Here is a 25,095-nt window from a genome sequence, read left to right on the forward strand (position 1 = left end):
AGTTCAAAATTTACAACGTCACAGCGCATGTAGCTCATAAACCCGATAGACGTTGGAGTCCTATGGTACTGAAATGGCGACCTCGCACCGGAAAGCGTAGCGTAGGTAACTAGATGGAGAAACGACATCAAACGAGTCGCAGGCAGCCGCTGGATTCAGGCGGCACAAGACCGGGGCGTGTGGAAGTCCCTACAAGACACCCTATATCCAGCAGTTCATTATGATGATCGATTACTAATGGTCAAATAGATATCTAATAAGATAATCTTAATGTTTTGTAACAGTTCCATTTCTAATTATTTCTGTTAACTTTTCTATCTTCCATAGATGTTTTGTTAGGTAGGAAAGTAATTACACTGTTCAAATAATATTATCTTAGTTATCGATCCGTGATACCCGGATTTTACCTACCTTTTGGTTTTATGAAATCACTAGCAGTAGCCCGCGCCTTCGTCCGCCTAAAATTTCTGGTTTCTCATGAGATCTGAAAATTTTCCCGCTGCAAAAGGCCTCACTTATTTACTCACTCAGGCGCACGGAACCCAGAATACCTAAATGCCAATTTTCATACCTCTAACTTCAAAAACATAGGATTTTTATATAACTTTTCAACCCCCATTTCACCCTCTTAGGGGGGGGGGGGGGAATTAGTCAGTTAGTCAGTCAGTTAGTCAGTGAGTGACTGGTATTTTGCTTTTATATATTTAGATTTTGATATACTTAATTTACTATGAGAACAAAATTACTTTTACTATAAAGTATGTTCAGTGATTTGTCTACAATAAGAAGATTTAGTACAATTGTAGATACCTAAAGCCTTCTTGTTCCAAAATTCCAAACATTATTCAATGTACCTACCTACACGCACGCAGAATCAATTTTATATAACAAGTACCTAATACAAACTTTAAAAAGTTTACTAATGAAACAAAGTCATACTTTTAAATTATCATTAAGCCTTAAACTTTGAAAAGAAAATAAAACAACTTTATATCTTTTTAATATTAGATATATTGTTTTAAAGTATAAACATTAGTTAACATTTTTGATAACAACTTTATTACTTTAATTGCATGAGTGGGTTATAATATTATTATGTAGGTAGGTATGTATTGTCTTCTTTTAGTTATTTTTTACATAGTTAACTAATAGAAAATAATAGTGGTTTCATATTTTTAATCATAATAAAATTAAAACAAAAAGACACATTGAAAATATTGAAAAATATATAGGTTATAAAGTAAATTACATACTTAATTATATTATTAAAAAAAAGAAAGATACAAAAGCTATTTTAAAATATTTAATAAATATCCATTCTCTTAAACAAAACAATGAAACTTATGATGACTAAATGGTAAAAAAATAATTAAAGCTTTATTTCTAAACTATTTTTGTTTAAAAATTATCACGTTTACATGGTCACAATCTCTACATGAATACATACATTTCTACTTAAACTAACAAGATTTGTACTTATTTTTTAAATATTGTTTTTATTTTTTAAATTATCGATATCATCCATTGACGTTAAACGTTGTTTACTTATTTTATAGGTTAAAAAATTAGGACGTAAATAAAGGTTTCACGTCCGTAAATACGGTGTTGTTTCATAATAAACATCGCTGATAGCTGAAATATTAAAACACCGGAACATTCGCATCAATATCAATTTTCGAGCACTTCAAAATGTTCAATTAATTAAGTTTACGGGCTAGAGAGGAAGAGCTCGTAATTATCAAGATTGCTTCACCCGAGCAAGCACTTTTCGAAAGCTATTTTTGGGATATATTAAGATTTCTATCTACATAAAATTATGGCATCATGGATAATATTATTTTTCGTTATATTTTTAAAAAGATTTTTATATTAATTAAATAATAACTTACTTTACTTAATAAGTATGAAAAAAAATCATGAGCTTATTGGCTTTGTATTTAAGAATATGATGTGAATCTTGATATTACCAACTCTTTTAATTTCAAAGTCTGCATTCTACTTGCACAAACTTGTTTAGGTTTTAATACTTATTGAATATTTTTTTACATGGAATATTTTTGTTTATATATGATGTGAATCTTGATATTACCAACTCTTTTAATTTCAAAGTCTGCATTCTACTTGCACAAACTTGTTTAGGTTTTAATACTTATTGAATATTTTTTTACATGGAATATTTTTGTTTTATTTTCAATATTTATAGATTTAGAGATAAGGATATCTTGATAACCATAATAATAAATATTATTTAAGAGACCTAAATGATTTACGGAACAATATTGTTTATACAATATGTTATTGGTTCAAAGTTAATTTTCATATAAAAAATAAAAAATTACACAGACAGATGGGAGTATTTTATATTTGGTGGAATATTTTGTACCTTTATTATTGATAACATCTCTAGCTTCAGATTCCAATATATTAATAATCTTTCGTACTTTGTTACTTAGATTCTGTTTTACTAAATTTGTGGTATTCGATAGGTTAGTTTTATTTTTGTGGGTATTATTATCGTTGCCTAGTGGAAATTTATGTGTTCTTGTAACTAAATCGCTGTCAGTTTCTTTATCGTCTTCATCGTCAGAGCTTTCTGCTGAACCGAATTGGTTGTCTGGTCCTTCGATTGGAGTGGAATATTTAAAATCTTCATTTTTTGTTGCTGGACTTGTGTTTTTAATAGACGGTCCTGGTATTTCTGTAAAAGAAAGAAGAAAAACATTTAAGATTATAATATATTCAGTGCCATCTAATAAAATTTAAAAAGTATTGCTACAAAAATATATAATTTTCTCTTAAAACCTACGAATAATAATTGTTCGTAGCTTAAACCCCCATACTTTGATGACTATAATATATTTTGTAGGTATGTTTATATAAAGAGTATATATTGTCCTTGCTTCATTTCCGATAGATCTTAAGCTGGGCTTAAAGATATATGCTCCGAATGCATAGCTACGTCGCATTGCATATATACATTAGCAATAAGCTGCTTACACCTAAATCTATTGAGATGCAAATAACGATTATTTATCGATAGAAATTTGGAATGATATTGTTTTCACAGAGAAGTGGGCTGTAATCTCATAATATATATAGATAGGTAACTTCGAGATTACGACTTTTTACCGTAGTGACTTACAAACATCGTTCTAAACCTCTCTTACAAGCGATTTAAAATCTCATCAATAAATATTTTAAGATTAAATATTTAAGACTACATATTTTAAGAGAAGTTATGGGATAAAATTGTACTAAGTACCCGTTTAAAGCTTCATGTCTATTTGAACAACCGAGCAGACCAAGCAAATTCTTTTTTTAATTTTAAGGCAAACTGATGAGGCAGCTAGAATAGATACTACGTCTGCTCGCACATCTTCATTAATCGCACGGTTTGGACTGAGACATAAATAGCTTCATAGCGTGGCAAAACTGGAGACGCCAGCGACCACTACATACCATAAAGTCTTATAACACTGTCAACTTCCCCAAGAGAATTTTTAGCAACGCATCTGTAACCTCCGACATCGTCTGAAGCCAGCTTCCGAACCGTGAGCGCCATACGACTTTCGAATGAGCTGATGATCGTGTTCACCACCTCGTACTTGTTCGATGATATCACCATTTCGTCTGTAAACAAAACACTATAATTTTTTTGCCTAATTTTTAAAAGCTTTTTATTAGGCTACTTTGGTCGTATGCAATGTTGTCGTTCCAACAAAATTGGTAATTGATTTTTTAAATACTTCCACTGTCATTTAAGTTTTACAAACATGTAGTTTGGATGACTATAGATGATTATGGTACCATAGTTTATCTGATATTGCAGCTGAGAGGTGGATATTGGAACTATCTGATGACATAATAATATAATATGGCATGTCATGTGAATTGCAATTCGTGTCATGTCATGCATGAAACAATGACTTGATGTGCTTGACGGTCAAGTCTTGACCGGTGAAGCCTAAAACATTTAATGAACGAATTAACTTTTATCCACTCCAAGGCATTATAGTGACAATTTGGGGAAATTTTTACTATAATGCCTCCATATCCCAGTGTCTGTACAACAAATTGCCGCCGAGTCCAGGTATGCTCTACTTATAACTTGATCGCTTATTATTAGATATTAACTGACCTGCTCAAATTTTGCTCGGTTGCAGAAAATATTTTATTAGTGGAAGTCTATATAATATAATTATATAAGAGCCGCAAGCAAAATCTGAAGTCTCATCTACAAGATGATTCAAGACGCTGTAGTAACATCGAACGCGAAACAACGAGTTGTGGATGTACTTGACCGGTGGAGCCCATTAAGAAGTTGCAAAGCGAACAATTTCATTTCTTTTCCACTCCAAACCTCAAATTGTCACTATAATGCCCCCATATCCTAACGTCTGTACAACAAATTGCCGCCGAGTCCAGGTAAGCTTTACTGTATTGTTCGCGAACGATAAAGCCCACAGTTTTCTTTTACAGAACATTCTTTTTTAAACTTTGAAATAATGTTATGGTAAAGAAAACTGTGAAACTTAAAGTCAAATATAAAAGTATTTATAGATAGTTAAGATAAAGGAAAAAAAACCGTAATATAAAATCTGACTTTTCCTAAATAATTAGTTATCACTAAAAATAACTATTAATGCCCTCTTTTTATAAACGAACCTTTAAAATACAACTGAATCTATTTATTCTAAATTCAACTAATTTAAATTTCCTAAAGTCTACTACTAAGAAATACATAACATTAAAATGTATAAGCACCCGAACTGAAACTTATTTGAAAAGGAACCGATAAGAACAAGAATGTCTTGTCTAATCTTAATTTCGATCGAAACTTCGGTTTGTTTACCCAACTGTTCGCTTTACGACGTGCAAGTTAGCCTTCGAGGAAAATTGCTTAGCAAACCCGTGCCTCTGTTTCGTTATAACAAGAAATTTCATCTCAATTAATGTCTAAAATAACATTGTTACACTCTTAATTACGCTCGAGTGAGGGCTGCTTAATTAACACTTACATGTCAGCGACCCTAACATAGATTGATGACAAACGAAAATGACAACCCTGTATCGCTCGCCTTTTGCACGCTTCTCGGTGTGAGTGAGCAAAAGCGCCAGTCACTCCAAGCGAGTTCGTACTTCGTGAGTAAACAAAGGATTGATCGACGTCATAGTATTATAAACCCGAACATCACCGCCGCAAACATTAATGCTTTAATGCGCTTTCGTGATTAACATAACTTCGTACGCAATAATTGGTTTTTTATTTTGCAGAAGTTTTGAAGAGCTAAAAACATTCAATTTTCTAAATTACCTTATCACAGCAGAGAGGAAATCGGAAAAATAACTTGTGTAAAATATTGAGGGTAGAATACATTAGGTAGCAAGTAGGCATGTAGGTGGGAGCCGTGAGGTAAGTGCCGGCCATTGAGGTGGTTATGACTCTAACGAGCGACAATGTTTTGCAGAGTGCGACAAAGTACCATAAAGTAGGCTTTGTACATTTTAAAGCATCCGTAAAAATTCCTTGATGAGGTTTGTTATTTTTAAGTTTGCGGCCAAAATTTCGGGACTACATAAATTGATAGTTACTTAAATAACATGCATGTAAGTAGTGATGTAAAAAACATGATATGGGCATAATGTATGGAACGTAGATGCCGGTGACTCATAAAATAACAATTGCCAATGTTCTAAAGAGACATATAGCTACGTAATAAATTATTTAACTTAAAACACGCGTTGAATTAAGACTTCCATCTTTTTAAAAGTCGTATTGAATTAAAGTAAAATTAAATTAGTAGGTACAACTAAACACCTGTCTACCTATATAAAAACAAGAATGTAAAAAATTAAATCTCAGACTACATAGTATCTATTTCTTCCTTATCGTTAAAGATGTACTCGTACATATTATAAACGAATGAACTATATATTAAATAGAACCTTTTGCAAAAAAAAATACGTTTCTTAGAACTCTACCACTCTAGTTTTAACGTTAAACATAGATTGATTATTTTCAACGCCTAAGCAAATTGTTCGCCGTTAAAATAACGCGTCACACTTGACCGGCGACCAGCCCAAGGGACACTGATTCAGCTTTGACCTTTTACATTAAAGTACTGTCATTTTACATTGTCATCAAAATAAAAGCAAAGGCTCTGTTTTAACTACCCCTCTGTGGCAAGAGTGCCTTATTCAACAGTCAAGAGATACTAGATTCAATTTATTTATAAAAAATATGTATTTCTTCAATTCTGGAGATATCCGTAAAGCAGCATGGGTTATTTTTTCTTTTAATCTTGTTATTTGTCTACAAAATAAAATTTAAACCGTGCTGGCATAATAATCGTTTTAAGGGGCCTAAAGCTATTATAAGAAAGTGGGCAATCTCTTTTATTTAATTATGGTTAATCTAAACAAGAAACTTATAATATCCATACAAATATCATCAACTAGCTGATGCCCACGACTTCGTACGCGTGGATTTAGGTTTTTAAAAATCCCGTGGGAACTCATCAATTTTCCGGGATGAAAAGTAGCCTATGTCCTTCCCCGGGATATAAGCTAACTCTGTACCAAATTTCATCAAAATCGCTTGAAAGGTTGGGCCGTGAAAAGCTAGCAGACAGACAGACAGACACACTTTCGCATTTATAATATTAGTATGGATATAATGGCTAAATTTAAAATAATGCAGACGCTAAATCTAAGCTCGTTCTACATTGAAAATTAACCCGTAAATTTCAGGCGACAACTGCTGAGTAGCGAACTTTCCAAAACCGCCGACGGCTATAGGGGGAAGAAATACGAAGTAACAGCTCGAATCTCTCTAGCTCATTACAGCTGGTTTACCCGCTAAGTGAATTGAGCACTTTCTATTGAGGAGGAAGTGATTTATTATTTAAAACTGACTTTTGACGCGATAACCTAAAAGGCTGGAATTTTAGGAAGCTATTCTAGAGTTTTTGCGATTAGGAATGAAATTTTTATTACTGACCTCAATTATTTTAGCGTTTTGTAAGATCCAGTAAGTAAAACCACATGAGCGAGTGTATGGAATCTGTAATCTGCTTTGAATTCTTTTAACAAATGCAATAAAACACAGTCGGTGGTTTTGTCATATTTCTTGAATACGTAATACCTACTAGACTGCGAGTTGCGACTCAGAACGGCAACGTTATGTGCACACATTTTCTTGACATATTATTCGTTGTTATATTATACATGAGCATAAAAGTGATTTAGAGTTCGGTCGGTCCGAATGAAAAAACAAGCCTTATGGGAAGGATCACTCGTATGTCTAGGTCCGTCTGTTACAGCCAATTCGTACCGTCTAATATAGGAGTCATCATCATCATCATCATCATGAGCAACCCATGACCGGATCACTACATAGCACGGGTCTCCTCTCGGAGTGAGAAGGGTTTTGGTCATAGCCTACCTAGCACGCTGGCCAAGTTCGGATTGGCAGACTTTACACACCTTGGAGAGCATTATGGAGAACTCTCAGGCATACAGGTTTCCTCACGATGTTTTCCTTCACTGTTAAAGCAAGTGATACATAACTCGTACGTGCCCGGGATCGAACCCTCGATCTCCGATTAGGAGGCGGACGTCCTAACCACTAGGCTATCATCGCTTTAATATAGGAGTAAGCACGTATAATTTTCTAGACATTTAATTTGGTGTAATACTCATAAACTGTGCTCTATAGCATCGGAACACGAGTAGAAAATGTATTATTTTATTACGTAACTTCAGCTGGTTTATTTTATGCCTGAATAGCTGCTAATGGATTTTTCACTGGATATCACGTGCGGTTTTATTATGATTCCTCAGTGGTAAACCTCGGTTACTCATGTTATTGAAAGATTTTCCTTTATGCATTTTAGGATTATGGACTGAGGATTCGTGACTGTGGTTCTAAAAGAACTGACAACTTTTGAAATATTATTTGACGTAAATCTATTGTCTGATGTCTCCTTTCAATATTAGGTATCACAATGACCGATAAGATTAATTAGGGCCGATTTTTCAATCGTCAAATAACTTTTATCTGAGGAATAAATTTGATGTTTCGAAAGATTTCCTATACAAAATTATTCCTCAGATAAAAGTTATTTGGTGATTGAAAAATCGGCCCTAAATGTAGTTTATAAAAATGCCACACACTGTTTGAAACCTGCATTAATGGATCTTCTTAGTCTTCTTCCAATTTACCTAATTGAAATGTATTATGATAAAGTATCGCCTATAAAATAATCGTGAAAAACATTATATCGTTGGCATACAATTTTGTATTAAAATTTCTTGCGAGTGTTAGGGAAACCGCCGCCGTACGAGTAGGTATATGCAGTGGTATGAATAAAATATGAACTCATCAGCCGACAAAGAGTATTTTGTATTTGAAAATTCATATCTTCATATTTTGAATAGTTTGTGAATTTAAAATTAAGAAGTATTAAGCCATCGAAAATTATATGATAACTTCTTACTACTTTTAATAATTTTACAATTTTTAGACAGCTTGTTAACTAAATTATGGGCACCCTATTATATTTACGTCAGCTTCCAAGTCGGGAAGTACGGGTTCGATCCCAGACATGCACTTCTAAATTTTCAGATTTATGTGCGTTTTAAGCAATTAAATAACACTTGCTTTAATTATTGGTGAAGGAAAAGATCATGAGGAACCCTGCAAGGCTGAGAGTTCTCAATAATGTTCACAAAGGTGTGCTATGTCTGCCAAAACTTCCTCAGTACCAAGTGAACCGGCGGCGATGTGTTGATCATGGTGATGATCAAACTAAAATTATAGGCGAGTACGCTGTATATTTTAATATAGGTTTGGTCAATCTTAACTGATACTATTTAAATCTAAGTACGTAAGCAGGTAGGTACTTATCTTTGATTTTCAATATCAATGCATATTACCTACTACAAAATCAATTCCCATTCAGCGTACGCGTCTAAAACATTGACTTAGCTAATGTGGCGTGATCAGTACAGATAATCTGCAATTCAAACACATCGACTCTTGAATGTTAAGTAGCACATGCGGAACGCAAGTTTAGTTGGCAGATCAAACATTGCGCACAAGTTGAGACTCGAGTCAGGCTTTTGATTTGCCAAGTTTCCGCCTAAGTAACCGGACCGACCAACACTATCGCGACTCCATCGGCGTTGCTTAAACAGTTTACTGTTTACTTCTGTCGTTTGTATTTAAAGCAGTTGTCCCACCGCTGACGATTAGTGAGAAATGAGTTGAGATAAATAACGAGAAGCGAGTGTGTAGTTGGGATAGTTTGTCTCTGCCGTTCAGCCGTTTTTGCGTGATTGAGTAACAAACATCCAAACATCCAAACATCCACACTTTCACATTTATAATATTAGTAGGATTGAATTTATTCCAAGTAGGTACTTAGCAAAGAAATAAGGCCAAAAAAGAAAAAGAAAAAGAAAAAAAATAGTTAAGTTCATTAATTTGCAGTCAATAATTACTTAATTTACCGTTTCTATTCCCACGGGATGCGTACGTAAATCATAGATAAAAATAACATAAATTTATATTAGGCAGTTAGGAAGAGACATGAGTTGAGATAGGTACATGACTACATTAACTCTATCTACTAAGCAAAGAAATAAACTCAATAGATATAATAATTACATCAATTTATCGCTTCTATTCTGATGGGGTTCATAATAATAGGACGGTGCTATATAGAACAGTCGAGATATACTCGTAAATTACAAAAGCTTTGTTAGTCGGCTCCAAGAGAAGTCATAAACGCCGTGTCCACTCAACTGGCACTAACGAGCATTGTCTTATTTTACCACAATAGGTCACTTTTCTTAAGACTAAAACCTTCGTACTCGTAAATTAAATCTTAATATCTCATTACTTGCAAGAGCCCCGCCTATTTGACGCTTGCCAAAAAACTAAAACAATTTTGGACAAGACGCGGTCTAAAAAGAATTATATAACTGTAGCTGAATGTGTACCTAACTTTGTTCTGCTTCTTAGGTTGTCTAGCGATATAACTATATTAATATAATTAGAGTCCAGTTGGGTAGGTCCAATATCGAGAAAGAGGTCAACCGCCGAATCCAGCTCGGTTGGGCAGCGTTCAGGAAGCTTCGAGATGTCTTCTTGTCCAAAATTCCTCAGTGCTTGAAGACCAAAGTCTTTGAACAGTGCGTGTTGCCAGTGATGACATATGGATCCGAGACATGGTCGCTAACTATGGGCCTCATAAGAAAGCTCAGAGTCACTCAGCGGGCGATGATGGAGAGAGCTATGCTTGGAGTTTCTCTACGTGATCAATCAGAAATGAGGAGATCCGTAGGAGAACTAGTGTAACCGGCATAGCTCAACGGGTTGCGAAACTGAAGTGGCAATGGGCAGGGCACATAGTTCGTACAACTGATAGACGTTGGGGTCCCAAGGTGCTGGAATGGCGACCTCGCACCAGAAGACGCAGCGTTGGAAGACCCCCCACTAGGTGGACGGACGGCATCAGACGAGTCGCAGGGAGCCGCTGGATTCAGGCGGTGCAAGACCGTGGCGTGTGGAAGTCCCTACAAGAGACCTATGTCCAGCTGTGGACGTCTATTGGTTGATGATGATGATGATGATGATGAATATAATTAGAGTACCGTCTAGTGAGAGTAATACTATGCAGTCTTATACTATTGGGTACAGTTTGTATTTTATCTTTAATCAGATAGGTACCTTATCTCTATGATCTGCTATGAAAGGATTTTTTCTAGCGGTTTTAAATTCAATCCCTAAAGGAGTGAAACAGGGGTTTGAAATTAATGTAGTCCACGCGGATGAAGTCGCGGGCATAAACTAGTGATATGAGAGTAGGTACACCTACACCGAAAATATGGTTCAATATACATGCATTGTTAAGTAAATATACGGCAGTGTAAATACGTGATATTAAGGACATAACATGAATACTGTTTGTTAGTACGGCTCTGAACGGAAATTAACTGGTAAGTATATTTGATCTTATAGGGTTCTCAAAGAAATATAAACAAGATAAGCTAGATATTATAATATTTCGCTCCTACTTTTAAAATAAAAGGCAGACGTATTACAGAAACTCCTATTTGTTACCAAACGCAGATTAGGTTTATTTTTGAACTTGTAATCAAAATTTCAAATCATTAAATACTAGCTATAGATAGAACACGTTGTCAGGTCAACTTGGTGAGGAAGACCTAAAGGGGGAAAAAGTACGCGACAGGTTGAGATGGCTATCGGGGTATGAGGTATGGGGACGCCACACACACCCGCACGTAACCCACGCTCGCCCGCACTGGGTTAGCACGGCAACTGCGCGGTGTGCGGGGCGTTCCCTCCCCGATTGCCATCTCGACCTATCGCGTACTATAATTGTAATAGTGTCGTGATTTTACGGTTGGTGCCTGCTTCTTAAGAATATTTTGATAAGAATTTAAAGCCTATATTTGCTAAATGTGAGAAAGCAACAAAAATGTTTTATTAGGTCTCTCGTAATAAACTTAGAAAGAAGAAGAAACCTAGATGTACAAATATGCATACGGAGTAACTTATACAATTTGTACATATTTGAATTTTATTCCTAATACTTACTAGAGTCTCTAACCCAGTAGTTGATAGACTTGGGAGAGGATTCCACGTAGCACTCCAGTGTGACGTCAGTGCCGAGCGGTGCTCCCACCAATTGATTAGGCACCTGGATCACCGGGTGAACTGGTAACATAGAAAAAAGTTTATGATACCATCTCTCAGAACAACAAAAAATTCGGTCAAGTGCGAGTTGGACTCGCTCACAAAGGGTTCCGTATCACCTACAAGAAATAAAAAAAAATTAAATTTTCATCGCGGCCATTCGGTGAAAATTTCAACTCTCGAATCTATTACGGCTAACGAGATACAGCCCGCTTACAGACAGACAGACGGACGGACGTGCGGACGGACAGCAGAGTCTTAGTAATATGGTCACGTTGGAACCCTAAACAGATTATCAATTATGACACATCTCTCAGAGTAACAAAAAAATGGCAATCGGTGAAGACTGACGACAAAATAAAATTATGAAATAACAGGTTTTTTTTTGTAAAAATATTTTTTTTTAATTTGGAAATTATTATAACCGTTAACATTAGTTTAGTTTTTACACTATACCAATTTTTAGCTCTAAAAATCAAAAACCAATATTGACCGGACTATACCTAATACAATTTATGTCCCGTAGTGTGATTAATAAAGCTTTATAAAACTTCTGTGGTGCAGTTACAAAATCAATTCGAAAAATGTAAATCACTTAAACGTTTCAGGTGAAGCGATTAGACACTAAACAATCCCAAAAACAAAAAAATAATTAAAAGACACTGCAGACTGACATTAAATAACACCATTAATAACAAAGAATCCTACGAAAGTTTCCGAAATAAACAACAATTAGAACGAATTTCCTGTCAGCCAGTTTTGTCTAATTGGGTTTTCGTAAATTTTGTTCTGTTTAAATGAAAAAGAAGAAAATTTGTCCCAAATTTTCCATACGAAGCGTCATAGGTACCTATTAGTTCTTGTTATACTATAAACTGAGATATTTTTTCCTAAAATATGTATATATACTGTTACTTACCAAGTTCAGTATAATATTATTTTATCAGTAGGTTGTCCGTAAAATAACATTCTAAAGCTAGATTTTTCAAGAATCGGTCATTGATCATTATAATACAAAATTGTCAATAAAATTAATGATACCACTCTTGACAAGTTTTTCGACAAAGTACCACTCCGCTAAAGTTAGCCGAAGCGGGTAAACACTTCTACACACTCGTCTGACGTCTCGGTGAGAAATCAGTTACAAATGTGGTTACAAAGTTGGTCTCAAACATGAATGAACTTAGATATTTTGACTCTAGCACAAACAGGTTGCCGACAGACGCGCAAGGCGTCAAGACGAGTCTTCTTGGGCAGCTTTTTTCTTTTCACTCAACTTCGCTTGTAATGTAGTGAGCGATTTAAGACTGATAGTTGCCCGGCAACTAGGTCAACGGGCAACTCAAGAATCAGTAATTTACATGGAAGTCTAGTACAACTCCGTGCACGGAGTTGCGGCGACATCGTACGCACTAAATCGCTCACTACATTACAAGCGAAGTTGAGTGAAAAGAAAAAAGCTACCCAAGAAGACTCGTCGCGACGCCTTGCACGTCTGCCGTTTGTCTGACCGAGTTGCCAGGCGACTAGTTGACCATGCGTAATGGGTTTTAGGTACAATATAAACGACTTACAGTGCACTTTGATCATGATCCTTTTGCTGATGGTAGGAGGCACACCATTGCTTGCGATGCATAAGTATGCACCCATATCCGACCGAGAAATCTTGGTTAGCGTCAGCACTTCATCTTCGTAGACGGTCACTTAAAAAAAAATTAATATAACAATCCCATATTTTGCATACCTAAATGCTTTTACATTATATTAATTTCATTGTATTGGCTTATCAAAAAATTGTGTAAGTTTATAAAAGGCACCGCTTATGCGGGTTGATACCAAGAGCTAAGTTAATTAGTTAGTTTAGCTTAGCTTGCATAGCTGGCGCAGTTTTTCATACTTGGGTGCAGACTGAACTATGCAATCTAAGCTATGTGAGCTGACTAAAATAAGCTAAACTAAGTTAGTTGTGTATGTCGCTCCGCAGCTACGTCATCAGCTGAGCCCCTCCCGCCTACCCTGGGCTGGCATCCTTTCGCACTTCCTTCGCCAGTTTTATTTTATTTTTATTTTATTAATTAGGAACACATACAATACATATATTTTACATTTATGCATCACTTATACACAAACACACACTGATATATGTATCGATAATATGTGTACACAACATTTGCAATTATCGTGTCAAGTGTTGTCCTTAGCTTCACTTAGTTTTGGTGTGCACGGGACATATTTCTAGTTTAGCTCAGCTTAGTATAGCCCAGCTGACTTAGTTTAGCTTTAATATAAGCTTAAATTTCAGTCTACAACTGGCTTTATAATCAGACTGGTTTTTTATATTTTAGATATGCAATACCCAATTTTGATCAATTAAGATGGGCTATGAAGATTCATAACCATTTGCAATTTTTTGTTATTTTTTAACGATGTTTTTCGATCTTTTAAAATGCTTTACCTTTATTTTTCACACCATTAGAATCTCTAACAACAATATCGGATCCATCTTCCCTTCTCCACATGACTCGCGGTATGGGCTGGCCATGAGCGCGACAGGAAACCCTTGCAATTCCTCCTTCTGGAACCATAACGTCGCCAGATGTCTCGTCTGCTACAAAGTCTGGTGGAATCACGACGTCTAAAAAACCCATCTAAAAACGTTTTATGATTTAATTTATAGGTATCTTATATAAAAAATGTATGTTGGTCTATATGGCTGGCTGCTCCTTATGTGTTCAAGTATCGTTAGTATGATTGAGCTGAAACTTTGTACAGTCATTGATGGGACTTGCGGGAAAAAAAATAATATAGTACCATCTTCGTACAGTAAGTAGCGCGCGAGTTGCATTGCAAAACGAGCCGGGCATTAATTAGTATTTAATAAAAATACTGACTAACATAATATCGTACAGCTCAAAACGCAGCGCTGGCTCTAAAAACTTCTGTAGGTCTACGTAGGATTTTTAGAAATTACACCAGAGCGAAACCATGTGGGTTGGCTAGCGTTAGTAGCTTTAGTACCTTTGAATACCCAATAAAGCACATAATATATTGCTGGTATCTCTTAGATGGAGAGGACTGAGGACAGAAATCGTTTGGGCTACTTCAAATATTATAAGTACCTAAAATGTTGAACAGTTGTCTGAAAACGAACATGCATTTTAGGTTATAATATTTTTTTAACAAATTTAGGAACAAAGACAAAAGCTTGTCAGAATTTTTATCTTTAGAGATATCATCAAAAAAAGTTAATTGGCAAACTAGTAGCGTCACATGAAATAATTTTTGTAACATATTACGTCAAGGGGCGTCATGCCGCGTCGACGTCGTCGAAGCCTGCAGCTGCACTGTCGCCCGGGGATTTATGCCGTTATCAGGCCCGGGTATAAATTACAGCGTACAGCAATAATTTAGGGGGACCATACACGAATCATTACCCGCTGCGCCGCTCGCTTGCTACCCACTAGCGTAGTTTAATTCACTTTATCTCTCCGACGTTTATTGTAATCGCATTTTAATTTTCGTTCATTCTCATTTTAACTGACATACGAAATTTTCCGGTAAAAATACCATGCATAATATTATGTAAGAATGATTAAAAACAGTGCATTCTTCAAGGGCTTTTAAAAGTTGAAGTTTTGTTGCAATATTTCCATAATGTTAAAGTTAAACTTTTAGTGAAAGAATAGACTCAAATTGTTTTTTTTTATCATAAACTGGATGGTCTTGCTTTTGTGCATTTGTCATAATCAAATGTAGTAAAAGGAAAATTTTTCGTCCCTAACAATTTCATTTATTGTTTTACAATGGGCACTAATGCTAAATATTGTCCAGAAATTAAATGTCGATGGAATAGTTACAACACCTACAGATTTGTTTTGTGGGCTTGGATGATGAACGAAATATCTGTTGCATCTGCTCCCGTGAAAATGTCACACACTGCATTTTACATACACTCAGTCTTGTTTATTTTTTCCGCAATTTTTGTCGGAATTCCACTGGTTTATTCGGAGATCTGTGTTTCACAATACACGAACGGCAATGTGATATCCGTATGGAATTTCTGCCCAATTTTTTGTGGAGTTGGATACGGTGCAGTTTATTTAATAATATTAAAATTAATTTTATTGATGGTGCTAAGCACGTGGTACCTGAAATACACATTTTATTCAGCCATGGATCCGCCACCATGGTTTACCTGTGATGATTACAACAACACAAAATGTATGGTTAAACGAGTCAACGTATCAATTTTTCAACACTGTTTAGAAGCGCAGAACTTATTTAGAACAGATTGTGGAATGAAAACAGCCAGCAGCTATTTTTTCGAAAAAGAAATCGGTAACAATAACACCAAAAATAAAAACTGCACTCATTTGTGGGGAGCAATATTAGCCAGCGCTATATCAAGTGCCACGTTGTTTATTGTCTTAATAAAAAAGGAGAAGTTCTTTAAAATAAATGTCAGAGTTGCGGCGTCGTATTTGTGTATCGTATTGTTCTTGTTATTCTGTGTGGCGTTGTCGACCAGCGGAACATGGTATGCGACGAAAATTGGAATTAATCGGTTCGAAATACAGTACAATAATTGTTTTTATACCTCGACTCAAGGTATTCTAGCGTGTGGAGTCGGGTGCGGTATTATTGGTTACTTGTCAAGAGATGTTTCGTTCCGCAGTCCAGCAACGATGACTGCTGTTACGGTGCCACTTTTCTCTACATTTATAACACTAATGTTAGCACTCATTATATTCAGCGGTATTAAAACTGTTTCTTACTATCACGGGGAGGAAGAGAACGTTTTAGAAGTGGGTGATAGCATATATTTCAATTTATTTGCGTCTGTATCTGAAATACTTGGTTATTTTGATGGTATGCCAATATGGAGTTTTGCTTTTTTTTCAACGGCATTTATTTGTCTACTGGTTAATATGTCGATACTATATTTATTTCTTCTTGAATACCTGTCCAGTACTTGGCAAGTTGTTAAAAAGTACAAACATTTTAGTTATTTCTGTCTAATATTTTCAATTTTTGTTTTTTCGTTTCCCTTCTATTGTTCCGATCTTACTGTGGTTCTGTCAGATGTTACCGAAATTATTCAACTCACGAGCGCATTCTTCTTTTCTGTCGCAACATATTGGATATACGGTTTCCGAAAACATAACGTAGATATTATATTTATGATTGGTGTTAAAGCTAGTTACTTTTGGAAGATCGCTTGGCTTACGATTCCTATATGGATGCTATTAATTATTTACAAGAGGTGCACGAAACTTTTAGTGAAACAACATGAAAACTCCCTTTTCATTGAACCTCTATCTATAAACGTGGATGAATTAATGGTTTACGCTTTCTTAGTAATTTACTTTTTTATTGTATTACTGGGAGCATTAATACAAGTCAAAAGATATTATTATCATGACAGCTTAAAAAACTTATTTCGTCCCGTTCGTTACTGGGGACCTCAAGATAAAATTTTATTTAGAAGCAGAAACATGTTTGTTCCCGAGATTATGACTAGAGAATTTTTGTATAGACAAGTCAAAATTCGTGGTTACACCCGCAAAACCGAAACCAACGAAAATAGAAGAAATTATTCTAATGTAATGCAAGATATGATGTTACCTGAAAATACCGAATGGAGTGCTCTGACATCGAACTAATATACGTAAATACATAAATAATACTTACGTTACTATGCCTGCTGAATTTAAAACTGAATATATTTATTTAAATCATATTATTACATTTAATATATATTCCACCCTCTCTTACGATGTTATTATTTATAATATCTATCTCTATTATGAAACAAAATAAAGCTGACAAATGAATGAAAAAAAATGAACTCATGACACCTTAGTGTGTGAGACTCATCCTTTAAAATATTACTTATGTGATTTCAAAGGTACTTTCTTACTAGAAAACGAATATACATACAAAAATAGTAAATGCGAAAGTGTATGTGTCTGTTACCTTTTTACGGTCCATTCGTTTAAACGATTTTGAGCAAATTTGATATACAGATAGCTTCTGAAGTCCGGTGAAGGACATAGGCTATTTTTATTCCGGAAAATTAGAGAGATCCCCAGGATTTTTAAAAACCTAAATCCACGTTGATAAAATCGCAGGTATCTTTTTTTCAGTTTGTTACCATTCAGTATTTTAAAAAAAACTGACCGATAATTAGGCAAAACAAAATTAATAACCAACTGTGTTCTTTAAAATCGTAGCGGCCGTAGAGACACAAACTTACTCTGTGCGTCATATTTAAACATTAAACACGTTAATACCTGGCTTTTCATGGGGTCAGTATTTATTTGACACATGTATTGTCCCCGGTCCTCCTCTTGCACGTTCCTAATGTGTAAATTCCAAACAGTCTGTCCGTTATGAGACACGCCCACTCTGTGGTTATTAGTTATCACGTGAACGTGTATTGCTTGTATTGCCTTAGTGTCGGCCTTTACCCAACCGACCTGAAAATTAGTTTAGCCTCAATACAAACTTGTTAATATCCTCCCTTAATTAAACTGTTATGAGTTTCGTTAAATTTAAAGGTCTCCTAAATGATACAGACATAATTTTATATCCATACTAGTCCATACTTCCATACCAATATTAGAAATGCGAAAGTGTGTCTGTCTGCAAGCTTTTCACAGCCCATCCGTTTAACCGATTGTGATGAAATTTGGTAAAAAGATAGCTTGTATCCCGGGGAAGGACATAGGCTACTTTTGATCCCCAAAAATCAAAGAATTCCCACAGGACTTTTAGTACGAAAATTCCATACGGATGAAGTCGCGGGCATCATCTAATTGTATATAAGTAGCTTATCGGTTTTAGCTTGTAGTTGTTCTTGTATGTTTTTACTTACTTATCCATCAGTCCGATGGATTAGTAAGTAATGTCCTGAAATGGCGATGGAATTTATCTCGTATTGGAAAGCGTAGCTTTTCCAGACCCCCTGGGTGGACAGACAATATTAAACAAGTCACCACAAGAGACTTAAATATATTCAGCTGTGGTCACCCATCGGTTGATGACAACGATGACGACGACTTACCGATTATAAATACGGGCATGAGCACTCATGAAAGTCCATGGAAAATGTTTCTATTTTTTTCAATAGCGAGATAGGCTTCCGCTTGACGATCATCTAGTTTTAATAAAATGATGATGTTTTAATTTAATTTTTTAATTTTTTATTTGAAAGGACAATCAACAGGTTACACAAAGAAAACTTGCAACTACACAACAAGAAATAGATACATATATGCTATTATGTAGACAAACTTAGTGATTGCTACAGCATGCGATGAGAATACTTGAGGAGTTTGGGTTGGAGTGCGCTTGCTCATTTAATAGATGGATTGCTTTAAATGAGAGTTGCCAGCACGTGTTAGCACTGGAATAATGAACGATAATACTCACCCTATATCCACCTAAGTTGTGCACCAGGCATCTGAATGTGGCATCTCGACCAATTGGTACGGTCAGATTTGTAATAGGCTCGGCAAATTCTGGTTGAAATGCTTGACCTGCAATATAAGTTATACTAATGACGCCAATCATCATATTATGACTAGAATTAAATCTTCTACAAGGAACCACAAGCTTAATTCTCTATAATCCGCCAAAACACACAAATCTGTATGGTACAATGTGCAGCGTTCGATATGCACCGCCCAACCTCCCACTACTGAAGAAGCAGGAAAAGCAAGCAATACACACCACTAACACACAATACCACACAAGACTCCTAGAAAATACACTCAAAGTAAATTTCACTTTGACACCCGAATATCTTTACGAGATGCAAATGCTAAGAATGTCCTGATTCCTTGTTTATGGACTTCCGCAAGTAATGCCTATACTTCTATCAGACATTAAAATCTTCTACTTATTAACAGTTAAAAGATGTACCTACTCATACATTTCAGAAGTTGTCCAATACAGTAACTACTTGTCTACGCGTCATGTGCAGCTTATAATATGCGTACATGCTATTATAATGCAATCAACATAATCAAACTGTTGTCATACTTGAGCTAAATTCGTCGTGGTACTTATACGAGGTACTACTAAGGGTGTTGTCAAAGTAAACGCTGACTGACTTACTGACAGATCTATTGACACACAGCTCAAACTACTGGACGGATCGGGCTGAAATTTGGCTTTCAGATAGCTAATATGATGTAGACATTTGCTAAGAAATGGTTTTAAAAATGCAACCCCTAAAGGGGTAAAAAGGGGATTTGAAATTTGTGTAGTCCACGCGGACAAAGTCGGGGGAAAAAGCTAGTCTTTTCATAATCTGATTAATCTGCTGAACACGCTGAAGCACACGGTGAAGCAGTGGGGAGCAGAGACTGCTCCCCACTGCTTTGATGGATAGAAACCTTGCTCAGAGTGATCGTGAAGTACGAAGCTGAAAACCTCTGTTATCAATGTAGATGATAAATAGCTTACCCACGAGCTTAGAATCGAGACCCAGCATGAAAACTCCAAGTAAATATAAGGACCACCAAGGCTCCTGCATAGTTCCCGCCAATGCTACTGCCAGATATTATAACCCGGCGAATCCATGTGATACTGAAAATTATCGTCATTTTATAATACGCAATTACTTTCTAGTTTCTATCCATATGAAATCGATTTTGAAAAATATAAAAAATCCATACTAATATTATGAATGCGAAAGTGTATCTGTCTATCTGTCTGTCAGCTAGCTTTTCACGGCCCAACTGTTTAACCGATTTTTATGATGACCGGAAAATCCAAGAGTTCCCATGTGATTTTTGAAGATCTAAATCCCCACGTACGAAGTCGTGGGCATCCGCTAGTAGAGTACTTATGTACAATAATTGTTCGAGGTAGATAATGTTTCCACCGTTATTATTATTTGCCAACGCCTCCGTATTTAATTTTTTTTTTTACATTGCACGTATCATTAAGCACAAGAATAGGCTCTATTCGTGCGCATTTTGCGCGATGACTTGCGATTCGATCAGTCAAATGATTCACTATTACGAATCTATCAACCCAGCATGTAAGCAGATCGGGTGTAAACGAACATGAGTGTCGATTCAAGAGGAGGCGATCACAAACCGGTAACTACTTTTCCGCAAAAGCGCGATAATGCTGGAGAAAAATTCGAGGCACACTTCAGTTATCAATACAGTGTCGGCAAGATTTTGGAACTACTGGATCGGGTCGTAGGTACTTTTGCACACAAAAAGGTTTACTGAATGTGTAATCTCATGGAGATAAGTCTGGTTATGGTTTTGCTCGGATACGTCCACTTATAAGTAACGAGTTTCCAGTTTAACGTTTCGTGTATGAAAGCATCTTTCAGCTATATCAGAGGCTATGAATTTTGATACTTTTCTGATAAAACTCCAATATTTAAATAATCTAAATTTATAAAAAGAAAAGGTGACTGACTGACTGACTGATCTATCACCGCACAGCTCAAACTACTGGATGGATCCGGCTGTAATTTGGCATGCAGACAGCTATTATGACGCAGGCATCCATTAAGAAAGGATTTTTGTAAGTTCAATCCCTAAGGGGGTGAAATATGGGATTGAAATTTGTGTAGTCCACGCGGACAAAGTTGCGAGCATAAGCTAGTGTTCAATAAATCGGTCCATACTAATATTATAAATACGAAAGCGTGTCCATCTGTCTGTTGTTTTCACGGCCCACCCGTTAAGTGATTCTGACGCAATGTAGTACAGAGATAGCTTGCATCCTGGAAACGGACATTTATCCCGAAAAATCAAAAAGGTCACAAAGGATTTTTGGAAAACCTGAACCCACGCGGACGAAGTCTAATCTAGTATGTTTCTATCTATTTATATTATCCAGTCCGAAACTATTGTACCAAATAGATGATGTTCATGACTTCATCCACGTCAATTTAGGTTTTCAAGAATTTCCTTAGAACTCTTTGATTTTCCGGGACAAAGATACTATGAAAATGTACGGCTGTAATGCCCGTCCCTGAGATGTAAGTTATTTTTGTACTCTTTGTCAAAATCGGTTGAACGTATCATTCGTATGAAACGTACGTTTTATACGAAATGCTAGCAGACAGACAAACAGATACACTTTCACATTTATAAAATTAGTAAAAAAGTATGGATAGTGGTTTACTGGTTTATTATCTATTATTGTAACGGCTTTTCGTAATATCATTATACGAGTGAACGAGCAATGTTGTGGCATTGCGTCAATTCAAACCACCGTAGGTACATCTCTATGATATTATATTATGTAGGACGTAGGTAACTATACTTAGGTAATAAGACTGTATTAGTACATTACAGCCCAGGCCTGAAATAAAGCGATTACTGGCCTCGTATTACTGAAAGGCCGGGGCGAAGCCGAGGACTTCAAAAATGATATCGAAAGGGTAAGGCGCCAGCCGAGTCCTTTTAAGCAGGAAGCATAAAGAGCAAGAAAATGTGGGTTTGCCTAAGGAAATCCGTTCAAAGATCAGGACTTACACTCATTTGATAACCGAACAAATCTATACCAATGGGGAGCATAAGTATAAAGTGCAACGAAAGACAAAATTGAAGAATTCGATACTAATTAAAAGCAAGAAGCAATAAATTCTATAAGAAAATTTAAAAGAAATTTTTGAAGAACGGATCGGTTCAGTTTACATTGAGTAGCTCTACTAATGATTATATTTGAACAACTAGTTCACGATAGCAGCTTGGAAGAGAAACAATAACCACCAAAGTTCATTGCTCATGTCTTAGCCAATTAGCATCGAACGTGTTAAATTCCATTTAACTTTCTTAAGCCAATATTTACCATAAGGCGGTAGGCACCGTTAAGAAATTAGTAAATGTTACATATAGATCAATCAGTATACAATATGGGCGTTCAAAAGATTTTTTCTAATGAATCTAATTGATGGTATGGTACACCTACAAATTAAATAATCACTATTTTTAAGTTGAAATTTCTTTATTTAGTGTAAGGCATTCTTAGATTAAAGACTTATTTATCATAGTACTATGTCAGAACTCTAACATCTCTATGTTTAAAAATATACTTACGTCATTGTACCTAAACATAAAAGGTAGATAAGTACATTATTGGTTCCCGAATAAGTTGCAACGTTATTTTTAGGTGTTTAAAATGTCAGTTAAATCCATATTTTTTAAAATATTAAAGGGAAGAGTAGGCAACATTAAAAAAAAATAGGTAATAAACTAACAGACTTGCGCCATAAAATGAGAAACCATACTAGTGTTGAAGTAGAAAATTAAAGTTTTCGATTGCAACCACCCGCAAACTTTGTAGAGCTAATAAATCTACCTTTGGTCTAGAGAAAATAGAAACTCTCAGATAAAGTTGTTGTTATAGCTTCGTCTAAATTGACTACCTACGCGGAATATGTGGGTACTAGCTTGCAGTCCCTATAGCAAAAAAATGGTGTCAATTCTGATGCCTTTCTTTAAACTTAGAATAAGTATTAGCATCTTTAATATTAAAAAGTTAAAAAGGACAGAAAACAAATATTAAAATAACTCATAGAAAAATTTTGGTGGTAAAAGTTTCAAAGTGTAAGTTTAAGTGACTAAATCCGACTGCAAGACTGGCACTTAAAGTTACAAAGTTTGACATTTCTAAACTGAAAATATACGTTAGTAGATAAGTATGTCTTTTTCTTAATAAATTGCAAAAAGACGTTAATAATTTTAATCAAAATTTTAATTGGCATAAATCAGCACCAACATCTGATCTATGTTACATTTATTTATTTTATGCTATAATTTTAGCATTTTTTATATTTTAAAGCTTTACTTTTCTCGTAATCACTAAAATAAACAATTACCTATGATATTAATATTATGATTTAATTTTTCTGAATACTGTCAGCCCTTAAGTCTCCTATTGTTTTGGTTTCTATTCTGTAAACCGTGATTGCAGATTATTGTGATTCTGTGGAATTTACTAACTTCATCTAATTACTCTGAATATAATTTATAATTAGTCGAATTATTTTTGTTTTTAAATGTTGGTGTCAGGTTTTCCGGACTAGTGTTTATAAATTACTAAGTATAATTACGAAATTGATGCCTATCTTTATTTAAACTCGTTTATGTATGAAGACAAATAACGAAATACGGTATGTGTGTATCCCGATAAATTTAGTTAAAAATACTAAAATATGGAAAATAATTTCAATTAAGTAAGTATATTATTATACTTAGACATCTTTGATTTAAATATTTTACTTAGGTAGGTAAGTATATTTAATTTCAACCCAGTGTAAAGTCAAGGCTTCTTGTCTTTTCTACAACTTCGGATAAGCTAGGATAATACGCAATTTTTAATTAGGTACCTAATATTAAAATCACAAAAATAGCTTCAGGATTAAACATAAAACTTAACAGGTATTTTGAAATTAAAATGATTTTGAAAATAAACTGCATGCACCTATTCAATTTGTAAAACATAAACAAAACTAATAACAAGTAACAGATAATTCCGATCAGAAATTTCGAAAACTGTAAAAAAATAAACACAAGAAACTAAAACAAAAATTCCGAACAGTGCAGCAGGAAACAAATTCATAACTTTAAAAAGTTTGACGGCTTGAAAAATAAACGAACACATTCGAACAAACGGGGCGCAAGCGTTCAGGACTTACCTTGAATTCCTGTCAATGTTGTTGATTGCGTGTATTTATTGTTTTGACGGGCGAAACGTGGATCACTCTGTGCATAAAGTTTTAAAGTTTTTCGCGTAAATAAGTTGTCTGTCGGTCTGGTAGCGTGCGAACGCCGCTGTCGGGGGCGCGCCACACACTGGCGGTTTCCCTATTCAAACCCCAACCCGCCCGTTATTCTTACGCAGATGTCCGTGTGATTGAAGATATGAACCGATAGATTTCAACTTGCCTTTAAGATATTGGCGACTTCGCCACTTTGAACGGATGAAAACGTCGCCGTCATTTTTCATATCTTCAACAGCTTGTAAAAATGTATTGCTTTACTACGCGAACCCTCTCCGATTTTTATTTTGTGAATTTTTAATATGCACAGAATACTTATTGAAATATTCTTTGTGCCATTTTTTTTCAAGTGAAATTTTTGTAGGCGCGTTCGGCGATTTTGGTGTGGGTTTTAAAAATTCAAGGTCGCGTCACCGACATGCAAATGTTTGTAGTATATCTGTAGCTATAATTGTGACGTATTGCGCTTATGATATGAACTTTTAATAATATTATTTTATAGTTATAAGTTTTCACTTCTCTCGGTAACCCCCACTGACTGCTAATATTTTTAAAATTAAGAACCTAAAGAGTTGAACAAAGTTCAAGTATTATTATTAAAATACGT

General features: G+C 35.2%; 2 protein-coding genes across 3 annotated transcripts; one reads left to right on the forward strand and one right to left on the reverse strand.

The window, feature by feature from the left end:
- Positions 1 to 1,094: 1,094 nt before the first annotated feature.
- Positions 1,095 to 24,642, reverse strand: LOC117990317 (lachesin-like). 2 transcript variants are annotated; one of them, XM_069504200.1, is made up of 9 exons: positions 24,594 to 24,642; positions 20,198 to 20,320; positions 19,160 to 19,266; positions 18,019 to 18,204; positions 14,181 to 14,373; positions 13,300 to 13,428; positions 11,627 to 11,746; positions 3,460 to 3,630; positions 1,095 to 2,698 (listed from the first exon to the last, which is right to left on the reverse strand). In XM_069504200.1, the coding sequence occupies exons 2-9, from the start codon at positions 20,265 to 20,267 to the stop codon at positions 2,310 to 2,312; spliced, it is 1,365 nt and encodes a 454-aa protein (XP_069360301.1). In that variant the 5' UTR covers positions 20,268 to 20,320; positions 24,594 to 24,642; the 3' UTR covers positions 1,095 to 2,309. The 2 variants fall into 2 exon arrangements, with proteins under 2 accessions (XP_069360301.1, XP_034833675.1); XM_034977784.2 differs by lacking the exon at positions 24,594 to 24,642 and adding an exon at positions 24,405 to 24,575.
- On the forward strand, positions 15,525 to 17,459 carry LOC117990308 (sodium-dependent noradrenaline transporter-like). The gene has a single exon (XM_034977773.2). It carries the CDS (start codon positions 15,529 to 15,531, stop codon positions 17,386 to 17,388), a length of 1,860 nt encoding a protein of 619 aa, XP_034833664.1. The 5' UTR covers positions 15,525 to 15,528; the 3' UTR covers positions 17,389 to 17,459.
- Positions 24,643 to 25,095: the final 453 nt, after the last annotated feature.

Source organism: Maniola hyperantus, chromosome 2, assembly GCF_902806685.2.
Source record: "Maniola hyperantus chromosome 2, iAphHyp1.2, whole genome shotgun sequence".
Classification (NCBI taxonomy): Eukaryota; Metazoa; Arthropoda; class Insecta; order Lepidoptera; family Nymphalidae; genus Maniola; species Maniola hyperantus.